The 21,311-nt window shown below is 38.9% G+C and overlaps 5 protein-coding genes across 5 annotated transcripts in view; 2 read left to right on the plus strand and 3 right to left on the minus strand.

Moving 5' to 3' along the window:
- Window positions 1–1,768: 1,768 nt before the first annotated feature.
- Window positions 1,769–3,750, plus strand: nkx2-5 (NK2 homeobox 5). Its single transcript, XM_086085170.1, has 2 exons — window positions 1,769–2,225; window positions 3,131–3,750. The coding sequence occupies exons 1-2, from the start codon at window positions 1,889–1,891 to the stop codon at window positions 3,748–3,750; spliced, it is 957 nt and encodes a 318-aa protein (XP_085941296.1). The 5' UTR covers window positions 1,769–1,888.
- A 1,576-nt stretch (window positions 3,751–5,326) lies between these two features.
- Window positions 5,327–10,913, minus strand: bnip1a (BCL2 interacting protein 1a). The gene is made up of 6 exons (XM_086084919.1): window positions 10,814–10,913; window positions 9,592–9,684; window positions 9,424–9,515; window positions 9,209–9,313; window positions 6,885–7,003; window positions 5,327–6,789 (listed from the first exon to the last, which is right to left on the minus strand). Exons 1-6 carry the CDS (start codon window positions 10,892–10,894, stop codon window positions 6,593–6,595), a joined length of 687 nt encoding a protein of 228 aa, XP_085941045.1. The 5' UTR covers window positions 10,895–10,913; the 3' UTR covers window positions 5,327–6,592.
- A 328-nt stretch (window positions 10,914–11,241) lies between these two features.
- Window positions 11,242–13,794, minus strand: atp6v0e1 (ATPase H+ transporting V0 subunit e1). Its single transcript, XM_086084979.1, has 4 exons — window positions 13,432–13,794; window positions 12,393–12,440; window positions 11,633–11,734; window positions 11,242–11,540 (listed from the first exon to the last, which is right to left on the minus strand). Exons 1-3 carry the CDS (start codon window positions 13,533–13,535, stop codon window positions 11,641–11,643), a joined length of 246 nt encoding a protein of 81 aa, XP_085941105.1. The 5' UTR covers window positions 13,536–13,794; the 3' UTR covers window positions 11,242–11,540; window positions 11,633–11,640.
- A 1,106-nt stretch (window positions 13,795–14,900) lies between these two features.
- Window positions 14,901–17,938, minus strand: rpl26 (ribosomal protein L26). Its single transcript, XM_086085643.1, has 4 exons — window positions 17,879–17,938; window positions 17,002–17,173; window positions 16,773–16,913; window positions 14,901–15,065 (listed from the first exon to the last, which is right to left on the minus strand). Exons 2-4 carry the CDS (start codon window positions 17,167–17,169, stop codon window positions 14,937–14,939), a joined length of 438 nt encoding a protein of 145 aa, XP_085941769.1. The 5' UTR covers window positions 17,170–17,173; window positions 17,879–17,938; the 3' UTR covers window positions 14,901–14,936.
- A 622-nt stretch (window positions 17,939–18,560) lies between these two features.
- Window positions 18,561–21,311, plus strand: part of ppp2r2ba (protein phosphatase 2, regulatory subunit B, beta a) — a 59,212-nt gene continuing 56,461 nt past the window's right edge. The window contains exon 1 of the mRNA XM_086085069.1: window positions 18,561–18,805. Coding sequence (XP_085941195.1) covers window positions 18,727–18,805 — 79 coding nt within the window. The 5' untranslated portion in view covers window positions 18,561–18,726. The remainder of the gene's footprint in view (window positions 18,806–21,311) is intronic.

Here is a 21,311-nt window from a genome sequence, read left to right on the forward strand (position 1 = left end):
ATAAATACTGGTCTTGTTAAAACAAAACAAACAAACAAATAAGCAAACATATAAATAAATAAATAAATAAATAAAGTATGTTACAGACATAGGCCACAATAAATATCGCAATAAACTATAGGAGATTGAAAAACGATCAGATAATCTGACTTCCACAGGGGAAATACATAATCAGTACAGTATTTCTTAATGTATATTGTGATATTTCCATGCACTGTACTTTCATTATTATTATTTTTAGATGGAAAAAAATCATCACAATAAGGTATGGTACCACCCCTCGTTAAAAGCAAGTAAAAGTCAAAAAAAATTGGGGGCGGATTGGAGATTTAAATTGAGGGTGTCACATATAGCACTTCTGTGCAGGCTTCTGGCAGTGTGGGTGGGAGTGGGTGGTTGCGTGTGTGCGTGCGTGAGTGTGTGTGTCCAGGTTTGTTGTCGTCTGTTATCACGTCCAGATAAGGCCGACAGTGGCTCCAGCATCTCTCGGAGGCAGACAGCGGAGTGTGTTGCTCCTGGTTTCAGGTTCCGTGTTCAAACCTTTTGTCTGCTCAATTTCTTGACCTCTTGGCTGTTCCATTTCCTCGTCCACGATGAGCGACGAGATGACACTCAAAGTGTGTATAGGCGCGACAAACCTTTAGTCTCGTTGACGCGAGAACAGAATCGTCAATGTCGTTGCAAATGTTTTTATAGCCTATTGATTTGTTTAGCACGTGTACTTCCGGTGCCATTTAGCCCTAAATGAACCATTTGGTCATGCGCCTATAGGCAAAAACGAATACCTCACTCAAAGGCAGTGTAGAACCCTGAGATATTTCGCAGCATGAGCGATAATAATTAAAATGCTGTAATTACATGGCCTATAGGAGTATTATTGTTAAGGTGTGTGCAATAAGCATGGAAATGTGCAAAACTGGATATGTTTATGTAACGGAAATTAAACCTGCAGCACGTTTGGTTAAAACAAATTCCACTGAATTGCACCAATCAGTCCCATGTATGATCAAAACACTCAGTAAACTTTCATTGCTCACAAACAACTGACGCTTTAATATTCACAAAAATATGAAATTGTTCTGCCAAATTTGCACGCATGCTTCGCAATAATATTAAAATGTTATCTCATGTGTTGCTTTTTGTTGTTGTGCATTATGCAGCCATGATGTTGGCTTCAGCAGGCTTTAAAAGAGTATGCGTTCGTAAGTCGGAATGCGACGTATTGTAGTATATAGGCTATGATCATGCAGGTGCTAAACCAAGAATTGAGATTTAGGGGAAACGATTCATTCATCGTATGTCAAGTCGGACTTGGCGCAGCCTAATTTGATTAGGCCTACTTTTATTTTATTTTATCTATTTTTATTTTTGCTATGGGAAGGAGACATATTGCAAACAGTTGTCAGTGAAGCATAGCCCTTGGTCACAATTTCAATAATCAAAAACAATTGGGGAATTAATATTGGTGTCATTGCTAGGCAGAATCCTTATTTGGGATACTATTAGCACGTGTCTAATGAGTGGAGCAGTTTAGTGTAATGAGTTTCACCTCGTTTGCAGTGGATGACAAGGCAGGGCCCAACATGTGTCAAACCTCAATCGTGTCAGTTGCAAGTACACCACAGGGACCATACTGGGAAGGTCCCGCACGGCCCACTCCCACAATCTCCGTGCGTCATTACGCACGAAAGCGAGCGAGCGAGCGAGCGAGAGAGGGGCCAAGAAAAAAGTGTCTGCATTTGTCGTTCAACATGACTGAAGACTTCACTGAAGACCAGTGTGTGGTATAGGCCTACCAAAGAAATACTTCAATCTGGTAAACATTGCCAGGAAGAAGAAGGACTTATCGTCTTGTTGCTTCTGCATGACAGTTTAATAGTTGCTGGCAATGTTTCCGAGCCCCAGCATGTCCACCCCCTTCTCCGTCAAGGATATATTAAACCTGGAACACAGCCATGAGCTCATGTCTTCTTTGGAGCTTTCTTCTCGCATGGATTGCTGCAGCGCGCCCACCATCACCTCCAGCCCAACCAGCTCCTGCTGCATGCTGGGCCGTCTCAAGCACGAGCCTCCTGCAAGGGACATGTCCACGGGGGTCCCGCTCTTTGACGAGGACCTCCACCATCAGGACCCCAAATTCGCCGCAGCCATTTATGGAAAGCCGATTACGCACATGGACGCGGTGAAGGAGGGAGCGTCGGGCCTGCAGGGCAAACATGCAAAAGGTGAGTTCGTCATTGAAAGAAAGAAAGAAAGAAAGAAAGAAAGAAAGAAAGAAAGAAAGAAAGAAAGAAAGAAAGAAAGAAAGAAAGAAAGAAAGAAAGAAAGAAAGAAAGAAAGAAAGAAAGAAAGAAAAGGATATGTTGCATATAAAACAATTAAGGGTACAGTTTAATAAGACCTTTGATGCATTTCCCCAATTACGGATTGTAGGTACATTTTCACAAAAAGTGTCATTCAAGCTTTGCAATTCAAAATATTTATTTAAAAAAATAGTAGGATACAGTGAAAATACATTTAGCCTATCATTTACCCTACAAAGTAACTTTAACGTATATCGGGCAATTTGTTGAAAAAAAAAATACAATTCTGTGGGTGGGGACCACTACAAAATTATCATTGCAAACAAAATTTTGACATTAGGGACAAAAAGAAAACAAAAAACAAGTGTGTGACACCATGACAGTAAGCGCATCGGCTCAGTTTAAAATTAAAATTTAATTATCCCCAAAGATTTAGACAATAATAATAATGATTGTCATCATCATCATCATAATAATGAACACGAACACATTTTATTATTTTGATAGGATAAGCCAAAAATATCAACAATACAGCGCAGTTACAAGCGGGGAAATTAGAAAATAGATAAATTACATGTGTAAATTATTATTTTTTTTTTGTCAACTATAATGCCAACAATTATTATTATAATTATTATTATTGGCCTATATTTCGCGTGTATAGTTTCGTATCCATGATTAGGCAATGCATCCACAAAGGTAGTTTGTTTATTTCTTATTACATTCATTCATTCATTCTCCGAACTTATTTTGTGGTTGTTGTTATTACTGGCAGCATCTATAGATATTGTTAACAAACGACATTTTGTTTTGTCTTTTTTAATTAGAGGAGTTGAGTCCTCGGGCCGAGGCCGCAGACGACAGGAAAGCCGACGATCCGAGCCGCCCGAAGGCCCGCAGACGCCGGAAGCCGCGGATCCTCTTCTCCCAGGCGCAGGTGTACGAGCTGGAGCGCCGCTTCAAGCAGCAGCGGTACCTGTCCGCCCCGGAGCGAGACCACCTAGCCGGGGTCCTCAAACTCACCCCGACGCAGGTGAAGATCTGGTTCCAGAACCGAAGGTACAAGTGCAAGCGGCAGAGGCAGGACCAGAGCCTGGAGATGGTGTCCCTGCCTCCGCCGCCGCCCAGGAGGGTGTCGGTGCCGGTGCTGGTGCGGGACGGCAAGCCTTGCGTGGCGGCCGAGCCCGGTCCCTGCAACCCGCCCTACTGCGTGGCCCACGTCAACCACTTCGCCTACAACAACTATCCGCAGTTTAGCGGCTACGCCAACAGCGCCTGCGGCACAAACTACGCGTGCAGTTATCCCGCAGCCGCCGTGCAAACGGGGTCGTCCACCAATGGGAATTACGTGAACTTCGGCGTGCATGGGGAGCTCAACAACGTGCAGCCCAACTTTCCTTGCACCTCCAACGGCGGAACCTCACTACACGGCATTAGGACTTGGTAACTGGTTAAGTAACGTGCATTTGTATTTTTAGAACTGGGTCAAAACGTTTATGTGTTTGAATATTTAACGGTGCCTGTTTTTGACACAAAATATTGTTATAGGTTTTTGTGGCATGAGAAACATTAGTAATAAATAAATAAAATAAATAAAAGAAAAACAGAAATGTGATACTTGTCAATTTGGGAAGTTTGTGAAATCGTTATGTAAGGAAGTGAAAAATATTAAAGACTAATTTAACCGACCACCTGCATATAGGTACCGTTTATATTGTGGTGAACTGCACTTAATAGCAATTGTTGGCTCTCTCGTGAAATTAAATTAGGCAACAAAAAATATTAGAAGTGCCTCCCAGTATAATGTAGTATGGTGGTCTCAATATTGTGGACGAATAATATTTTATTGAAACATTGTTGTTCATCTGGAGATTATAAAATTAATTGAGTATAATGCTGCATTCGAGGATGGTCGGAAGTCGGATTTATCCGAATTGTTTTTCCCCATGCAGTTCCGACCTGAAAGCGTTCGAGGCGAAAGTAAACAACCAAAATGGCGAATAGTGATTTGGGGGGGGGGGGGGGGGGGGCGTCTCAAAACTCATTTTGACCTCCATTAATTTAATGTTTTAATCTTATTTCATAAGCATTTCATACAGTTCAGTAGTTCACCGTCTAATTTTATGCAGGGAGATAGCGGCATACTGTCACGTACGTTGTGTTACGTGTCGAACATTTATTTATGAGGAAAGCTTTCTTGTGTTATACTCGACTAAATTGTGTTTTACCATTCACGGTCTGTGTTTCCAAAGGGGTCGCCATTGTAGAGTGACGTCACTTTGTAGTCCGTCGGTGAAGTCGGGTTACTTTTTTTTCCGCCTTCACAAGTGGAATTTCAATTTCCGAGTTCAAGGGGGTGTTTACGTACACACTTCCTGGTTTAAAGTCGGAAATGTCCGATTTCCGACCATCCTCGAATGCAGCATGACAAGCGCATCTAAGAAGGGGCTGTCCACACTCAGCCCTCATACGTATGGCTTGTGTCTAGTTAAAATGTTCAAGTGGCTATTATGAGGCTTCATTCAATGTTCTTGAATAAGGTTAAAAGGTTGTTAGTAGTTTACATATTTTACAACCTGCTGTCACCGACATGTACACTCACTCAACTTGTTGACTGGCTGCAGCTGGCGCAGTGCAGAGTTGCATGGCTGGCTGTACACTACATGACCTTGACTCAAACGTTCATGTCGACAAAGACTTTAACTGTTGAACAAAAAAAAAAAAAGTGCTTCAAGGTCATTCTGGTTAGATTTACTCGATGTTTCTTATTTTAACTGCAGCACAGGATTGGGACGTGAAGGGCAAGACTTCAGTTAGGATATTTTGACAATGTAACAACTTTACATACAATGCAAAAAAAAGTTACAAAACGAATAAGATGCATTTCAAGAAGAGCACGATAATAATAATAATAAAAAAAGTGACAGCAATGAAATTCTTGATTGCCCGTTTTGGTTCTGCGTAGTGTGAGCTCTAAAAAGAACATGTTAGAAGATGTCATAAAGCAACTGTTTCCACTTCAATTCCATGACACGCTTCATCCATCCATACCGAATGGTCATTTATTAATTAAATGCACGTATATTTAAAATGATGGCAATGTGAGACGGTTGCGGCGAGGTCACGCAGCTCCTCTGGACACGCTCTCCTTCGAGGTGCTGAAAAGGCAACGTCAGATAACAAATCCACACACACCAAAAATATCCCGCACCATCACCTTCTACCCACACTGGAGAGGGGAAAAACGGGCAGGATGGAGTTTGCTTTTCCGGGTCTTATCTGAAGAAAGACAGGGATGTGTGCTGTTCTGTCTCGGCCGTTCACGTACGTACGCTCATGGCCACAAAGATATGTGCACTTTTTCAGCCTGCCACAGTAACAGGTGCAATGTGAGCCACCGACATTGTCAACATTTCCAATCTGAGTACTGACATTTTAACATGATCCACAAAAAAAAAAAAGAGGAGAGAAACTGAAAGACCATCACTGTCGCAATGAACAATATTATAATTTCTGTTACTTTCTGAATTATTATTTTTCTAAACATCAATACTGTTAGGGTTATTCTTATTTTTTATTATAGTGTACTTTATGAATCTTGAGTACGGAAGAGGATTTGGGCCAGTGAAGAGAAAAAAAAGGCTGGCAGGATTCGGATTTTAAAGTGAGAATTCTAAATTTAATCTCAAAATTCTGACTTTAATCTCAGAATTCTCACTTTATTCTCAGACTTCTGACTTTAACGTGAGAATTCTGACTTTAATCACAGAATTCTCACTTTAAAGTCAGAATTCTGACCCTTCTGATTTTCTGACTCCACCCCCCACAATTCATGAGCTCTACATGACAAAGTCACAATTCTGACTTTAAAGTGAGAATTCTGAGATTAAAGTCTTAATTCTGAGAATAAAGTCACAATTCTGACTTTAAAGTGAGGATTCTGAGATTAAAGTCTTAATTCTGAGAATAAAGTCAGAATTCTGAAATTAAAGTCAGAATTCTGAAATTAAAGTTAGAATTCTCACTTCAAAGTGAGAATTTTGAGAATAAAGTCAGAATTCTGAGATTAAAGTGAGAATCCTGCCAACCCTTTTTTCCTCTTCACTGGCCCTAATCCTCTACCGTACTTTAGTCACCAGAGCCTTCAAGTACATTTATGGATTCTGTACTAATTATGTCGATTGTTCTTTTTTTGTGAGAAAAACAGAACCTATTCTTGAAGCAGCATGTTTGAAATTGTTTGCGCTCGCTTGGAGAAAGTCTTGCAATTGGTTTATGGCGCGTATTCGTCAAAAGAAAGGAAAGAGTCTTTTCTTCAGGATGTAGAGCACTGTGGCGAGGAAGAGGGCCAGCGCGAGGAAGATGAGCAGTTTATCGGTAAGCTCCCGGCGGTTGTACTTGGTGATGAGTTTCCTCCCCAGATGAATGGTCCCCGACATGGTCTTAAATTCGTCGTTGGTCTCTTGGACGGTCCTGGACGAAGTTGCTAGAAAGTGCGGAGGAAAAAAATGCAAACAACCTGGCTCAACATCAAACACACTTCATGAACCAATATAATAATAAAATAAAATCAATTCCAACCTAATGTTGTGATTGTTTCCTCGCTCTGATTAACCTGCTGGGCCATCATTCGACTGATGCTCATCAGGTTCTTTGTAATGTCACTGGACGTGTGGGCCAGGCCTTCTTTGGTGGCTTTCCTGCATGACACAGAGAGAAAAGTAAATAAATAATGCTGCTGAAACCATGACAACAAAAACAAAACCTACAGTGAAACCTTCAAAGTATAATTATTGAAAGTTTAATATTACTGTAACATTGATGCAAATTTTGCCTGCGTATATATGCATTGCATTAAAGAGGAAGTCAAGCCCAAACATGTACTTTATGGTAATATGTTGTATGTGCCCCCACTAGTCTTAACATGACATTTTGATCAGTATTGCGTTTGTGGAATATGAGTTTAGCAGCAAAATCTATAAATTTTTATTAGGGGTGTCAAAATTAGTGCATTCATTTTGAGTTAATTTGAAGTTCCTTTAACACCACAAATTTTTTAAATGCACGGTCATTAATCGTGCTTGGAAAGTCTATACTAGGGTCACAGTCACAACGCAGCAGACACGTCCAGGTCAAAATTTAGCAGTAATAAATGTAATAATAATATATATCAGGGGTGGGAATCTTTGAATGTCTCACGATTTGATTCAGATATTTGGGTCTGCGATTCGATTCGGAATCGATTTTCGGTTAAGAACGATTTTTGATTCAAAATGATTTGATTGGCAACGATTTTTGCTTCAATCTATAGATGTGCAAGGAATTGTAATGATCTACACCTGTCTAACTCGCTAATGCTAATTAGAGCGCTACTCGCTGCACTTTTATCACTCAAAAGAACGGCTCCACACTGCAAAAAAAACAACTTTTATTGGAATAACTTGATCGTGACTTTTTCCTTCTACTCTCTAATGTGGCTACAACAGTGTATTAGACAGCGTGGAACCACACTGCCCCTAAGTGGCCAAATTGGGTACAACATGAACAGCGCTCCAAATAAAGGCACACACAGACAAAGGCAAGACAATATAAAATAATTTTAATAAAATCGATTTTGGGACATTTAAAATCGATTCTGAATCGTACTAAATGAGAATCGCAATTCTTATGAGAATTGATTTTTTGGCACACCCCTAATATATATATTTGTGGAGATTGGGGTCAAGTTGTATTTTACAACTTTAAAAATGTGCAGAATTTCACAAGTTACTTCATGAGAAAGATTAGATAGTTCTTAATATAAAAAGAAAAATGCACTGTGCTGTCACCAACGTCTTACAAATGCAATTATGCCATCTAGTAGCAGAAAAATGACCTCAACACAAATCACTATCACACGTTTTTACAGTACATCTGATTAATTTTAACTAAATTTTATGAATTATTATGAAATTACTGTATGAATGACTAAAATATGCAGCCATAATTCTATAAGTTTAAAATTGTTTCCACTTTTATGTTAACAAGAGTATGAAACTTGGGGGGACATTTTTTTTAATTGTACATTTAGAACAAATATGAAATGTGTGATTAATTGTGGGCGAACTTTTGGAGTCATGCGATTCATTTCGATTATAAATGTTAATCTCCTGACAATTTTTATGCATCTCAGGGGGCGGCCATTTTGCTACTTGCTGTCCACAGAAAATGACATCACAGTTGTTCGGGGATCAAGCTTACAAACGTCACATGAGAAAACTTGAAAAAACAGGTGAGTGAGCCGTGATTGGGTGCTACATGAGCCCTGAGTAACGGTGATGTCATTTTCAGTCGACAGCAAGTGGCAAAATGGCTGCATCATGGAAGTCTTTTGCAAGTGTTTAGACTAGTCGGGGCGCAAACAACATATTGTAAAGAAAATGTTGGGGTTGAGTTTAAGAAAGCGGATTTTCCCAAGATGACAATATTTGCTTTGCACAACTTACCTTAAATACAGCATTGGTTTAAAAAGCAATTTTAAGCCACGAATGCAAAGCAATGAAATTAAAACAGGACCCCCTGTAATAAAATCAATCAATGAATAATGGAAAGTAGATTGCACTGTTTTAATGTGAAGAGATTTAATGTAACAGTAAGAAGCAGAAATAGGAATTCTACACTCACATGACAGATATGAATGTTAACATAATACTTAAAATACTGCCTGTACATTCTATAAAGGCCTATTTGACGGCTTATTTCAAGTCCATGAATTCATGTGGCGAAGGGTTAGTGTTATAAAGTGAAACAATGTGGAGGTCAATCAGAGTGCTGGACTCGATTGTTGTTCCACTGTACAAGTTTCAATCTGCTCCAGCTGAAACCCAACTCTGATGCGTTTGCTGAAAGTGACACTGTCTCCTCACCTCTGTCTCGTGCTGCTATCAACTCCATTAAACAGCGCCTGCTTCTCCATATTGTCGATTGACAATTTGCTGGCCAGGTTGGACTTCCTCCAGGTAGTCTGGTTGCTGCCAGAAACACACGCACGCACGCACAGAGACACAGAAGTCATTTCAGAACTGAAAAGTCACAAGAATTCCATTCATTCATTTCCAATTTGACAAAAAAAAGAAGTTACCTCAGCATTTGTTTCCTGTGTCCCTCTACCTGACTGATCAAGGCCAGCTTGTCGGACTCTTTGTCCTGCTCCATCGCCATCTGTTCTAAATCCTGACACAGAGACAATCAAACAGTGTTGATCATGACCTATAATATGCAAATTGTCAGTGCTTTGTGAACTTCTCACTTGTATGCGCAATCGTAGATTGTGAAAACTCTTCTTCACGTCGGCGTTCAGTTCTGTCAACTTGCTTTGAGGACCTCCGCACTCGTTAATATCCTGATAGAACATGACATACAGCATTCTTTACATTCAGCAAACGCTAATGCTATCATAGAACACAAGAAAAAATTCAAAATAAAAGTAGTAAGAGTAAGAGATCAATGCTAGACATCAATCATTCCATTATCTATGCACAGACCTTTCGAGGGATTTTTTCATTATTATTGTGTGCACAAAATGCTAACATGTGGCTGCTCAATACAAATTTGTAGCTCCCTACCGGTAAGCAAATCGAGAGCTCCTTTTATGGGAATGGTAAGGCATATGTAGAAGCTGGGGCGCATTGTTTATCTGCCCTCAATTGTTTTGTGATCGTGCTTTTTTTTTTTTTTAACTACAGAATAACTTAAGACACTTAACATTTTAGCACTTTCAGTAATGACAAAAAATCCCAATAAATTCACAAAACTACTGATCTTCACTTATTTTACCTAACCATTCCCATGTAGGGGAACATGCATTCCTTAAAAAAGCACAACCGCCACCAAGTAAAAACACACAATGATAGTAAAGCATATCAATCCATCCATTATTAGTACCATTCAAGGTGCCCAGTGGCCCAAATATACCTTCATTTATATAACAGAGATTATGAGGCGGTCAAAGTGTGTTGTGATGAACTACAACAACAATTTATCGGAATCAGTCAACTTTGTTGTTTACAATCTCCTCGAACGCCTTGAAATCGGAACTGAGACAATCCATCTATGCCTAATATAAAATATTTTATTTATCGTTTGATGTTAATTAGCAGGGGCAACTTTTTAAAAAAAATATATTATAACTGGATCATAAGATTTAATAGCACATTTAAAAGGGATACAAGTGGTTCTGAAACGTTTCTGTTTTGTCCGTTTAGATCAGTTGTTTCATGTGGATTGAAAGGTCATCATTATCTAGAGTGCGCGGAATCATTGAATCAATATCACATTTCTTACAACTGACAACATATGTCCTCATGTCTTATAATAACTTGTTATCCCTGAAATAAACAAGAAGTTGTCCACATTCCATCTGAATTCGTACACGAAATTGCAGAGTATTGCTACATAACTGAAACGACAAGGTCAAAGGCGAACGTATTCTCACACTCTCACTTAGTAATAATACTGATAAAACTTCGCACCTGGATGAGAGCCTTGACTTCGAGATCATATTTTAATATTTCTTGTTCGCATATTCGGACGTGGACATCGAGAGACGCCATATTGTCAACGTCCACAACACTGAGCTACTACGGCAAAGCAAGAAGGACAAACCACTAATTTCCGCCTTTCGTTTGTGACTACTGCTCACGTAATTGCAATTTGACTATTTTAACATGAGACAAGCACTTTCAGTTGCTAAGTTAGTCAAGAGTATAAATAAAACATTACACTATGTATAAGGTATTGCAAATGTTTAGGATTTAAAATTATATAATCTCTAATTGGTCAGCCAATCGATATGGAAATAACAATGTGGACTGGATGTGTGTCTGTAGAAAACCATTATAAATGGCACCATATTGCAAATGAAATCTTATATAACACACATAGAATGAGGCGCAACAAATAACATTTAGTGGTATATTTATTCATTTTAACACCAGCAGCACTAGACAATAGCATACATAAAACAAAAACTATTAAGGCTTATATTAAGGTTTATTTTTACATTAAAGCACACTCAGAGGGAATCAATTCTAAGAAAAGTTCTTTGTTTGGAGATTGTAATTGTACAAGGCACAGTGTGGGCGTCACTCTGTAAGGCCCAAATGGATGTGAATTAAGGCACGTCAAAAATGTGGACTGCAGCATGAAGTGAAGAGAAAATGGTCCCTGACGTTGCAGAGCTGTCTGCGTTGAGAAGAACTGAGAGCAAAAAGAACACATCATTCAAAGAACCAAGCAACAATTACTACAAGGAGCAAAATGTTGACCTCGAGTTTCCAAAAGTGTTTTACCTGAGCATTTAAGGCCAGCTGTAGTTGAGGTACCAGATGGCATCAGTGGACAGAGACGGCCCAAACAGTGGGTTCAGCTGGGCCAGAATGGCAATCAACCAGCTGATGGAAAGAATACATATGAGCATCACTGCTCTACAACTGATGGACATTCACAAATCAACCACTGGCCTGTGTTATGTGACAAGACCTAAGGTGGAAACTTAAGCCACAGTGACAGTAAATAATTCAACTACACAAAAATTATACCCTTCTTGTGTGGGGTTTGCATATTCCCATACTCTTCTGAGGTTTGCGAAGTGGTCTACAGGTTCCTCTCACACTCCAAAAACAAATATAGCTTTAATTGAAATTGGATAATTTGTTAATTAAATTGTCCATCATTGTGAACGGTTGTTTGTCGACATGTGTCCTGGTGACCAGTCAGGTTGGACCACATGTCCGCTGAGATTGCTTCTAAAAAGAGTTAAGCGGTATAGAAAATGGGACACTTGGACAGATAGCCGTTTGTTTTCAAAACAGCCATTTCACAACACGGCCATTTTGATATAACACACACAATTCTACAACTAAAATTACATATCTACTCTTATGTGGATAATTATTTTCAGTATTGTGTGAAGTGGTTTCTAGTGAAGTATACTGTACTTGTGCAATAGCTGTGAGTTTAGGGCACATGGTACTGTATTTAATTATACAAAGTCAAGAAATAGTACGGATAGTGTTTGCATTACAAAAAAAAAAGCCAAGTAATACTTACAACAAGTAGCAGCAAACAGAAGTTAATACCAGCATTGTGATAATCACTCTGTGGGGAAAACACAATATTTGTGAAAAACTTCAAGTCACATTTGGACAAAATAAATATATTTTTTGCCTTAAACACCTCCTGACCAGTAGGGACGGCGGGTGAGTACCAATACAAGGTATTGATTGGTATTGGCCTAATACAAGTTCTTATTTCAAGGTATTTGACAGTACTCGTGATGGCAGCCAGTACCAGTATCTCTTGTGGCTGTTTTACAATCAGGAACAAGAAATGACTATAGCGAGTAGTGAAAGAATAGAAATTCATGCAATTTTCAGGAAAATGCTAAATTGGGATATAGGTCCATGTTTAAAATTATCTGTCATTGTTTTTTGTTGAACATTTTATGTCTCAAAGGTACTAGCGGTATCGTATCAGTGACTACTCAAGAGTTGAATACTCAAACCGGTATCTGTCTGGGGGGAAAAAAGGATCAAACATCCCTACTGACCAGTGTGACCACCTCTACTAAAATCGGCTCTTTACTAAGATCCTTAGAAAAATGAAAATATGAATAAATAATATAATAATTTGGTTAATTTTTTTCATGTTTACTTAATAAATAAAAACAGACATAGGCCATTATTTTTGGAAGGTGACGATATGGAAAATTGCCTCGTTTTTCCATGGCTGTTTTTTTCTTTTCGTATACAGTATGAGGGCATAATTAAAAACAAAGCAAAACGTAAATGTTGAAATGCAGGTAAAAAGCCCCTCGGGAAAAACAAAACAATTTATAACAAAACAAAAAAAACACTGTAATTATGATTTAGTGTTTCTACAGAGACAGAAACACTTGTAGCCTCAAGAAGCTAACATTACCTTGTACTAAAAACTGCTCTACGTGTATCCAACCCTAAATAACACTTGTACACACAGTACAAGACCGAATAGTGTAAACTTTCAATTATGATCGTATCAACCATAATGAACGTTATTTCAATAATTACAAGTTAGCAGTAAGCTAGTGAAGTATAGCTAACATACTCACCCTCTGTTTGGTCCTTTGGGGATAAACCAGGGCACCACTCCGCCAACTATACCCCAAAATAAGGTCATCACGGACATGGCGATGACAAAACTTAATTCTGCCATGGTAGCAGACAACTTAAAAAGGAGAATATCACACGGATGCAAACTTCTCACAATTTGAAACCCAAGTCAAGGCGTCACGTGATCACATCACGAGCGAGAGGAAGTGCCAGTACGCAAACTTAACCCTTAACAACTGCAGAAACACGAACTTTGTGAATCACTCACAGTTCCTTGGAGTCTCAACTCAGTTCAGTGCATGGAATATTTTTAATATTTGAATTTTCTAATGTCTTATTTTAAAAACTACGTTAGTGAGATTACATCCACTTCTTTCCGACAACACCTTTTTACACCACAAGGAGGCAGAACAGCGTCAATTTTCAGTCCCACTAACTGCAGGTTTTCCACAGCTGAAATTTTATTCTAAGACATTTAATTTGATTTTATGGGATGGATGACTCATTGAGACGTTTTCAGCTATAAAACGTCCATATTTTGTCCCGAAATAATACCTTTGAAAACAAATGTTTCCAATTGCTGTCGACTGAAGATGACATCACCTGTGCTGAGGAAATAGGCAACGACCAATTACGGCTCAAATGTTTTCTGTTGTTCAGCAAATTGAGCCATGATTGGTCGTTACCGGTTTCCTGAGCACATGTTACGTCATCTTCAGTTGACAGCAAATGGCAAAATGTGTCTTTAAAGGCATTAATTGTTCATGAAAACTAATGGAAGTTATCAAATTCAATGAAGACAAAATATTATCTTACTGTTGAAAATGTTTTAATGAGTAAAGTATCCTTTTAAGTAAAATTTAAGACCGACACTGGTGTCCCGTGCTTGCTCGAGTCCATTAATGACATACATCTGCTCTGAAGAGTGGCGACAAGTACCGTGTTTTCATGACAAGTCCTTCCCAATATATTTTTCAACGTTAATCTTGAAATTGTTTAATCATATTGTTTTAGATTCAGATTAAAGACAAATAGGAACTCTAAATTTCTTTTGCATCTCTCGAATAATTTTTTTTCACAATTTCCATTCATTTATCGATTCAAATTTGACAATTTGGTCAGTGCATTTAGTTTGCTAAAGCATACACGTGAAGCACTCTAGTCGTTAACCTAAAAATGCTGCAGCACAGATTTCCCGTTTCTGTTCATTGGATGATTTGAAAGCCAACAAAATCTGTGACCCAGAAGTGCCATAATATGCAGAGTAACTTTAATGTCCATCACTATAATTGACTTAAAAGCCATTGCATACACAAAAGGCCTTTCAAAGGTCAGAAGATTCTCAGCTTGGTTACTGCAACATTAACTGTCAAACCTCAATCTTGTGTGAATATGTGCTGGGTCCATTGCAACAATTAAACCTTTTCTTTAAATCTTATCAATACAAAAAAAAAACATGACATGGACAAACCATTTTATACAATTTATTGATAGCAAAAGAAGTTTACTCCTGCATCTTCTCAATGGTCTCCTCCTTGTATTTGCCCTTCTCCTTTCCATCAGCGCGAGATTTGGCTTTGCGCTCAAGGATCTTTTTGCGGTCCTTGTCCAACTTTAGCCTGGTAATGACCACCTGCGAGGAATGGAAATTTAATCAAATAAGTCATTTAACGGATTTTCTTTTTTCCTTTTCACCATATCTTCATCCTAGCACAGCAACAAACTGCTGGCCAAGGGATGAAAACGTGACCTGATTTGCTTCACACCAACACTTGGTTTAAGAAGGCGCTAATCTTATTCGCCACTAGAACAGTTATTAAAATGGCACCCCCAAGACATCCAGTTGGTTACATCTTTAAGTGTGGTATATTAGTCAGTTGTTTTTGTCCCACATGATGTTACCACAGGACTTTTGATTGATAGTTTGAGCAAGAAATAAACAATTTAAGATTTAAAATAAAATAGCATGGCACTAGGGGTGTGAATTGCCTAGTACTTGGCGATTCAATTCGTATCACGATTCGATTAATCCAGATACAAATCTATAAATTGATTATTGCAGGGGTTTTTAAACTAAAATTTAGAAAATACTCATCAGTAAACGTGTACATGTATACTGTATGGTTTGTATGAAAATGTATTTATCTGAAAATTCTGGCTTATAACGGAGCCACTGCATTTAACGTTTGAACAGCACTGAAATAAAATATTCAGGTCTAATGTTCCATTAATATAACATTCTTCCATGCGTAATTTGTGAATCCTAACCTTAAGTAAGACGATTTGTTGAATATTCCCATAAAAAATGTATGTTTAAAAATCGATTCGGCCGCATATCGAATCTATTCGAGAATTGTACGCTGTAATATCGCGATATATTGCCGAATCGATTTTTTTCCAACACCCCTACATGGCACAGTGCTAAAAGATTGTAATGGCACTCGACATTTTGACAGTGGGTGTGCTCCTCACGCTAAATCAGGAAAGTGCTGCAGTTTTCCTGTGACCTCGAATATGATTAACTGATAAATTGCTTGCAATTAGAAAGCCTGACGGTATAAATTTACACTAATCACGACTGACGGCAGGCAACAGATTGTTCAGCAGCAGAATGACTCGGCTACATCAAATTGCATTTTTGATGTAGTTTTCACATTAGTATCCTTAATTTGATATGCTAATCAAAAACATTACCTATCAGATATTGGAATTTTTTGCAAACAAATTGCACTCTGAAGGGCAAGGCAGATTTATACCTATATATTTCATACGCAAGGCAATTCAATGTGCTTTACTTAAAACAAGTCGGGACAACAGCTTCAAGCATCAATGACATTCGCAAGTAAAGCAAAGAAAACAAAAGTATTATGAAAGGAGGATGAGGAGTAATTAACAGGAGAAAACGGCAAAGCCATGCTAACTGCAAAGCTATCATGAAACAGGTAAATATGTGTCCACAGAGAAAATAAGCAGCTACAGTCAGGAAGCACACATGGTAGCTTTAAAAATCATAATTTGTGCATTACTGCATATATTAGCCAGAAGAAGCCTATAGGGTCAAAATTATATCAACATGCTGCATATTATATCCAGTTAATTGTCAGCACCCATAAGGACCTGAATTTTAATTTTAAGCTTGGCAAAATAAATCTTCAAAGACGTATGTTTTTACAGTTACATTCATACTACAATGTACTGTATACAGCTGCCGTGAAGGGATTCAATTTAAACTGTGGTATGAATTTTAGGCAGTCCGTATTTTGGTTCATAACCAAAAGCATTGCCATTCATCTCATATCCACTTCCACAAGCACAAACATCCCACAGAGAAAGCGGTCACCTTGCTGGGATGGATGCCAACATGGACCGTGGTTCCGTTGGCCTTTTCTCTCTGCACACGTTCAATGTAGATGACGTACTTCTTTCTGTACACCTGCACCACTTTGCCAATCTGCTGGCCTTTGTAGTGTCCACGGACAACCTGGGTGTGACAAACCGTTGGTAAAGCTTATCAAGAGTATGCACATTTAACTAGTTTTCTTACCAACAGTCAAACTTAATTTCAGTACCTGGACTTCGTCATCTTTGCGGATGGGCATGGACCGCACGTTGTATTTCTGACGGAGCTCCTTGGACAAGGGGGAGGACATGATCTTCCTCCTGATGTGTGAGGGAGCATTGAAGTGCCTCTTGCGGTTCTTGCGGCGAGAAGATGTTACAAACGGGTTCAGCTTCATGGTGCTGTGGAGAATATAACAATTTTAATTGCAAACCCATAAAGAGCTTAACCTCATTAATACATTTGTATCCGCCATATCACACTTCAGGAAGGGTAAACAATTGGAACATACAAACAAAACATCTTAATTCTACAGTGTTAGTAAGTCATAGTCCGAACGGTCGCAAACCATGGCTGACGCTGTCCCATTTCGAACTTTGGGAACCCTTGTCATTATAAAAGGGAGCAAAATAGCACCACCTTTCATGTTTCTGGTTAATATATTGCCTACAAATGACTGCAACGGTTCCATAGCAGCTATTATCGCTAGCGTAGCGTGCCCATTCGCTACTGTGTTAGCATCGTTAGCATAATAGATAACTCAGTCAAAGTGGTAAAAGGGTTATTTCCGTCGCAATGTGGACCAACTCCCAACGCCGACAACGTAATTAGAGAGTTATTAAGTCAAAATGCATCCTCATTTATCTTGTTTTCGGGTCGTATTACGCTCGCTGACTTGACATGCGGAGCATTCACGGACGCTAATGAAGAAGCTAGCAATAGACGTCGCAATGCAGTCATCGTTCATGAATATAGCTACAATATGGGTCTTTATGTGACAATGGTGAGTTTTAGATGGATCTTGAGTGTTTTCCTTAGTAAATTTGAAGTGTTGTCACAAGGATGGATCAAGATTCGCAAGTAGAATTGCTCGCATCAAATCTTACCCTGCCTTGTACACCTCTATGGCCGGCGGAAAAGAGGATGGCAAACTACTTCCGCTGGCATTAGTTCACACAAGTCTCGCGAGATTTCAAACGGAATTCACCCTTAACACAACCCAGCTTTCTTCCTGATTTAGTCCTATTAAACTTGAATTTTGTGAGTTTACTTGAAGATATTATCGGCCAATAATGTGTAAAAGATTTATGTGAATTTTCTACAGGGGTCTCCCCATTTGCGTTGTTTCGTGTTTACTTAGTTTTTATACGAAATATCACCACAAGATGGCGCTATAAACCAAGAACGTTTCAATGCACAGTAATAAGATAGAAATAAGTTGTGTGTATGATTCATCAACTTTGATTTCGTATCCTTAACTTTGATTTCGTATCCTTCTGCACACGCGGTCACACCACTCTGTCTCTCTCTCTCTCTCTCTCTCTCTCTCTCTCTCTCTCTCTCTCTCTCTCTCTCTCTCTCTCTCTCTCTCTCTCTCTCTCTCTCTCTAATGTTGTTGTTATTTATATTTATTTATCTTGTTTATTTTTATTTTTATTATATTCATATATTTATGTCTCCTATACGGCGCCACACAGATAGTTACATAGCAATCTTTCTTCTACGTACAACAATGGGTCAAATCAGGTCGCAGTTCCAGCTCTCCCGCCTATTGTGGGGTGCGGGTGCTGTCATAGCCCCCTGCGTCGTGGACACGCTATTTCCCCTCCTGAGCGACCCGCAGGCAGCACCCCACTGATTCCTCTCTAGCTGGCTGTCGCGGAGGCAGTGCGCATGTGGAGCCTGCGAGCAAACACTCCACACCCGTTGGTGAGCATCGGAGAAGGAGGAGAAGATGAAATGTTTTTCCCGTTACCTTCCGTACATCTTCCGGCCACCGAGCACCATCCTGTCGTCCACTTGCCACACCGAAGGTAGGGTGGGACACGGAGGGGATCTGTCGAAAGCCTGTGAATTGTTTACTTTATGGTACTGGTGTGTCATTCTGGTGATCTATACATCATGCTTGCACAAGTTGCAAGCGACTGCGGATTTAAAACAGATGGAGAAGTTGTAGGGCACATTTTTTAATGCAAATGTGTGGAGATTAGATTCTATTACGCCAGAAATTAACTTCATTGTGTTTGTTTTATCTTCTGTAGTGTTTGCAGCATATTAATAAACATGACAGATATCTTTCACTTGATTCTCTGCTCTTAGGTAATTTTCCCATACAGTAATGTATGGGAAAGTGTTTGGGCAAAATTAAAATTATGTCGTCAATTACAAAATAAGTTAATTGAAGACATTAACTGGGTGAATTAAACGGTTGTTTGGCTATGTGCTCTGCAATTGGTTGGCGACCAATCAAGTGTGTACTTTGCCTCTTACCTAAAGTCAGCTGAGATGGCTCCAGCTGACCTACAACCCAAATGAGGATAAGTGGTATATAGTAAATAGAGGGATGGAAGTTCCTATAGCTGGTCATTTTATCCTGGTGTTGATTTTACTATCAGACGGCGGGTATCAATGTTTGCTATAAGCAGCCGATTACTAGGTCATCATGTGGAGACTGGGCCACTACATTATTTATTGTTGCATGGTTGCCCTCCTTCCAGTACGCTCTGCCCTCAGGAAGGAAGACTGATACAGTACAATATGTGTTGGTCAAAGTCGTACACTTCAAGACATGCAGGCCATTCACATGCTCACTCAAGTGTATGTCTTTGGGGGCCAAGTTCAGGTCATGTACTTTATACATTCATCATCTGCTGCCAGTCTACGGCTCAACCTACAAAGAGCTCTGCACAGCCAGTCTGTGCACATCGTCACCAGTCACAATATAATTTGCCTATATGGTCTAGTTTTTAATTTAGACTTTCAGAAAGATGTCCATTTAATACAAGGGATGATGTATAATAGCAGAAAAAAGCACACTTTTAATACGTGTGTATATTTGTCTTAAGGATTTGAGTTATCAGAGTTATGTGTCTATGCTGGTCACAGTAATCATAACCTTAGTAGAAGATGTGACATCTATCTTATTATCTTGTACACACACAACAGCAGCAGCCTGCTGCTGTTGATGATGCTTTTGACTTTGTAATTTGGAAGATCATTTGAGAAGATGAGTCACTCATGCTGTACTGTGGTTTACTTGCCTGACTTAGATGCAGGCAGTGTGAGTTCAGTTCCCACTCAGTGACTATGTCTTTGACTGACTGTCTGTCTTTATGTGCATTGTGATTGACTGATGTTCAGTCCAGGGTTTAGTCTAGGCAAGCAAGACGTAATCTCCTGCTTCGTCAAGCTATGTACAGTTTAATCCTATGGCGGACCAAAACTACCCAAATTAAAAATAAATAAATGACTAAATGAATAAATGAATAAAGGTGAAAATAAAAACGGATATAAAAAATATAATAAAAAAATTAAATACAAAATAAATAAATAGAAATAACAACAACATTATATATATATATCCCTAAATAAATAAATAAAAGTACAAAAATAAAAAACAAGATTCAAAAAATAAAAATAAATTAATTAAATTTAAATATCAATTTTTGTATTTATTTTGACATTTGTTTTATATTTATTTGTTTAGGGATACATACATATATTTTGTTGTTTTTATATTTATTTTTTTGTATAAAATTTTTGAATTATATATATTTTTTGATCCACCCCCCTTACTTTTATTTATTTATTTATTTATTTAGTCATTGATTTATTTTAATTTTGGCTATGTTGGTCCTCCAGAGAATCCCATTTCGACCTTCACACAGTATTTGATACACTAAGTGTGTTCAAATTCTTTACGAGGGTTCTTTGTTTTTGTTTTTGTTGTTTTTTTAGCTTGTTTATCAACCAATGCTAAATTGGCCATCTGGGATGTGACATTCAGTACCTTTTGTTTTACAAACATCCCTTCAATACTATCCCACTCTTAAACCACCTGCCTGAGATGAGTTTCTGTCTAAATGGAGGAATAAGAAGCAGTTAGCTGCGGAAAGCAAATGCGTGCTAGTGGAATCTAGCGGAGTACACAGAAATTGACAGCAATTGACCTTGGAAAAGCTAGCCCCCTGCCCCCTGCATGCACACTACTATGCACTGTGTGTGTGTCATGGAAAACACTCACACAAATCAGAGCACGCACATGTTTTTGTTTACACGGAAGTTTGGGATTCCCATTGTAATCACACACCTACCAAGTTACCTTGACAAACTCGTAGTATTTCTGCAACTGTTTTTCTCCACCCCCACTCCGACCGGCACTCTACCATTTCTCAGCATTTATGTCCACTCCAGCTGAGCAGAGTTCGCCCCCGGGAAGATGAGTGTGCAGTTACCATGTTAGTGGAAAATGCATTACATAATCCTGCTTGTGGACCACAGTGTTCCCCGTTTATTAGGATGGCTGCGATGGGCTGGCAG

Source organism: Leptonotus elevatus, chromosome 9 (assembly GCF_054856555.1).
Source record: "Leptonotus elevatus isolate MCC_2025b chromosome 9, RoL_Lele_1.0, whole genome shotgun sequence".
Taxonomy (NCBI): domain Eukaryota; kingdom Metazoa; phylum Chordata; class Actinopteri; order Syngnathiformes; family Syngnathidae; genus Leptonotus; species Leptonotus elevatus.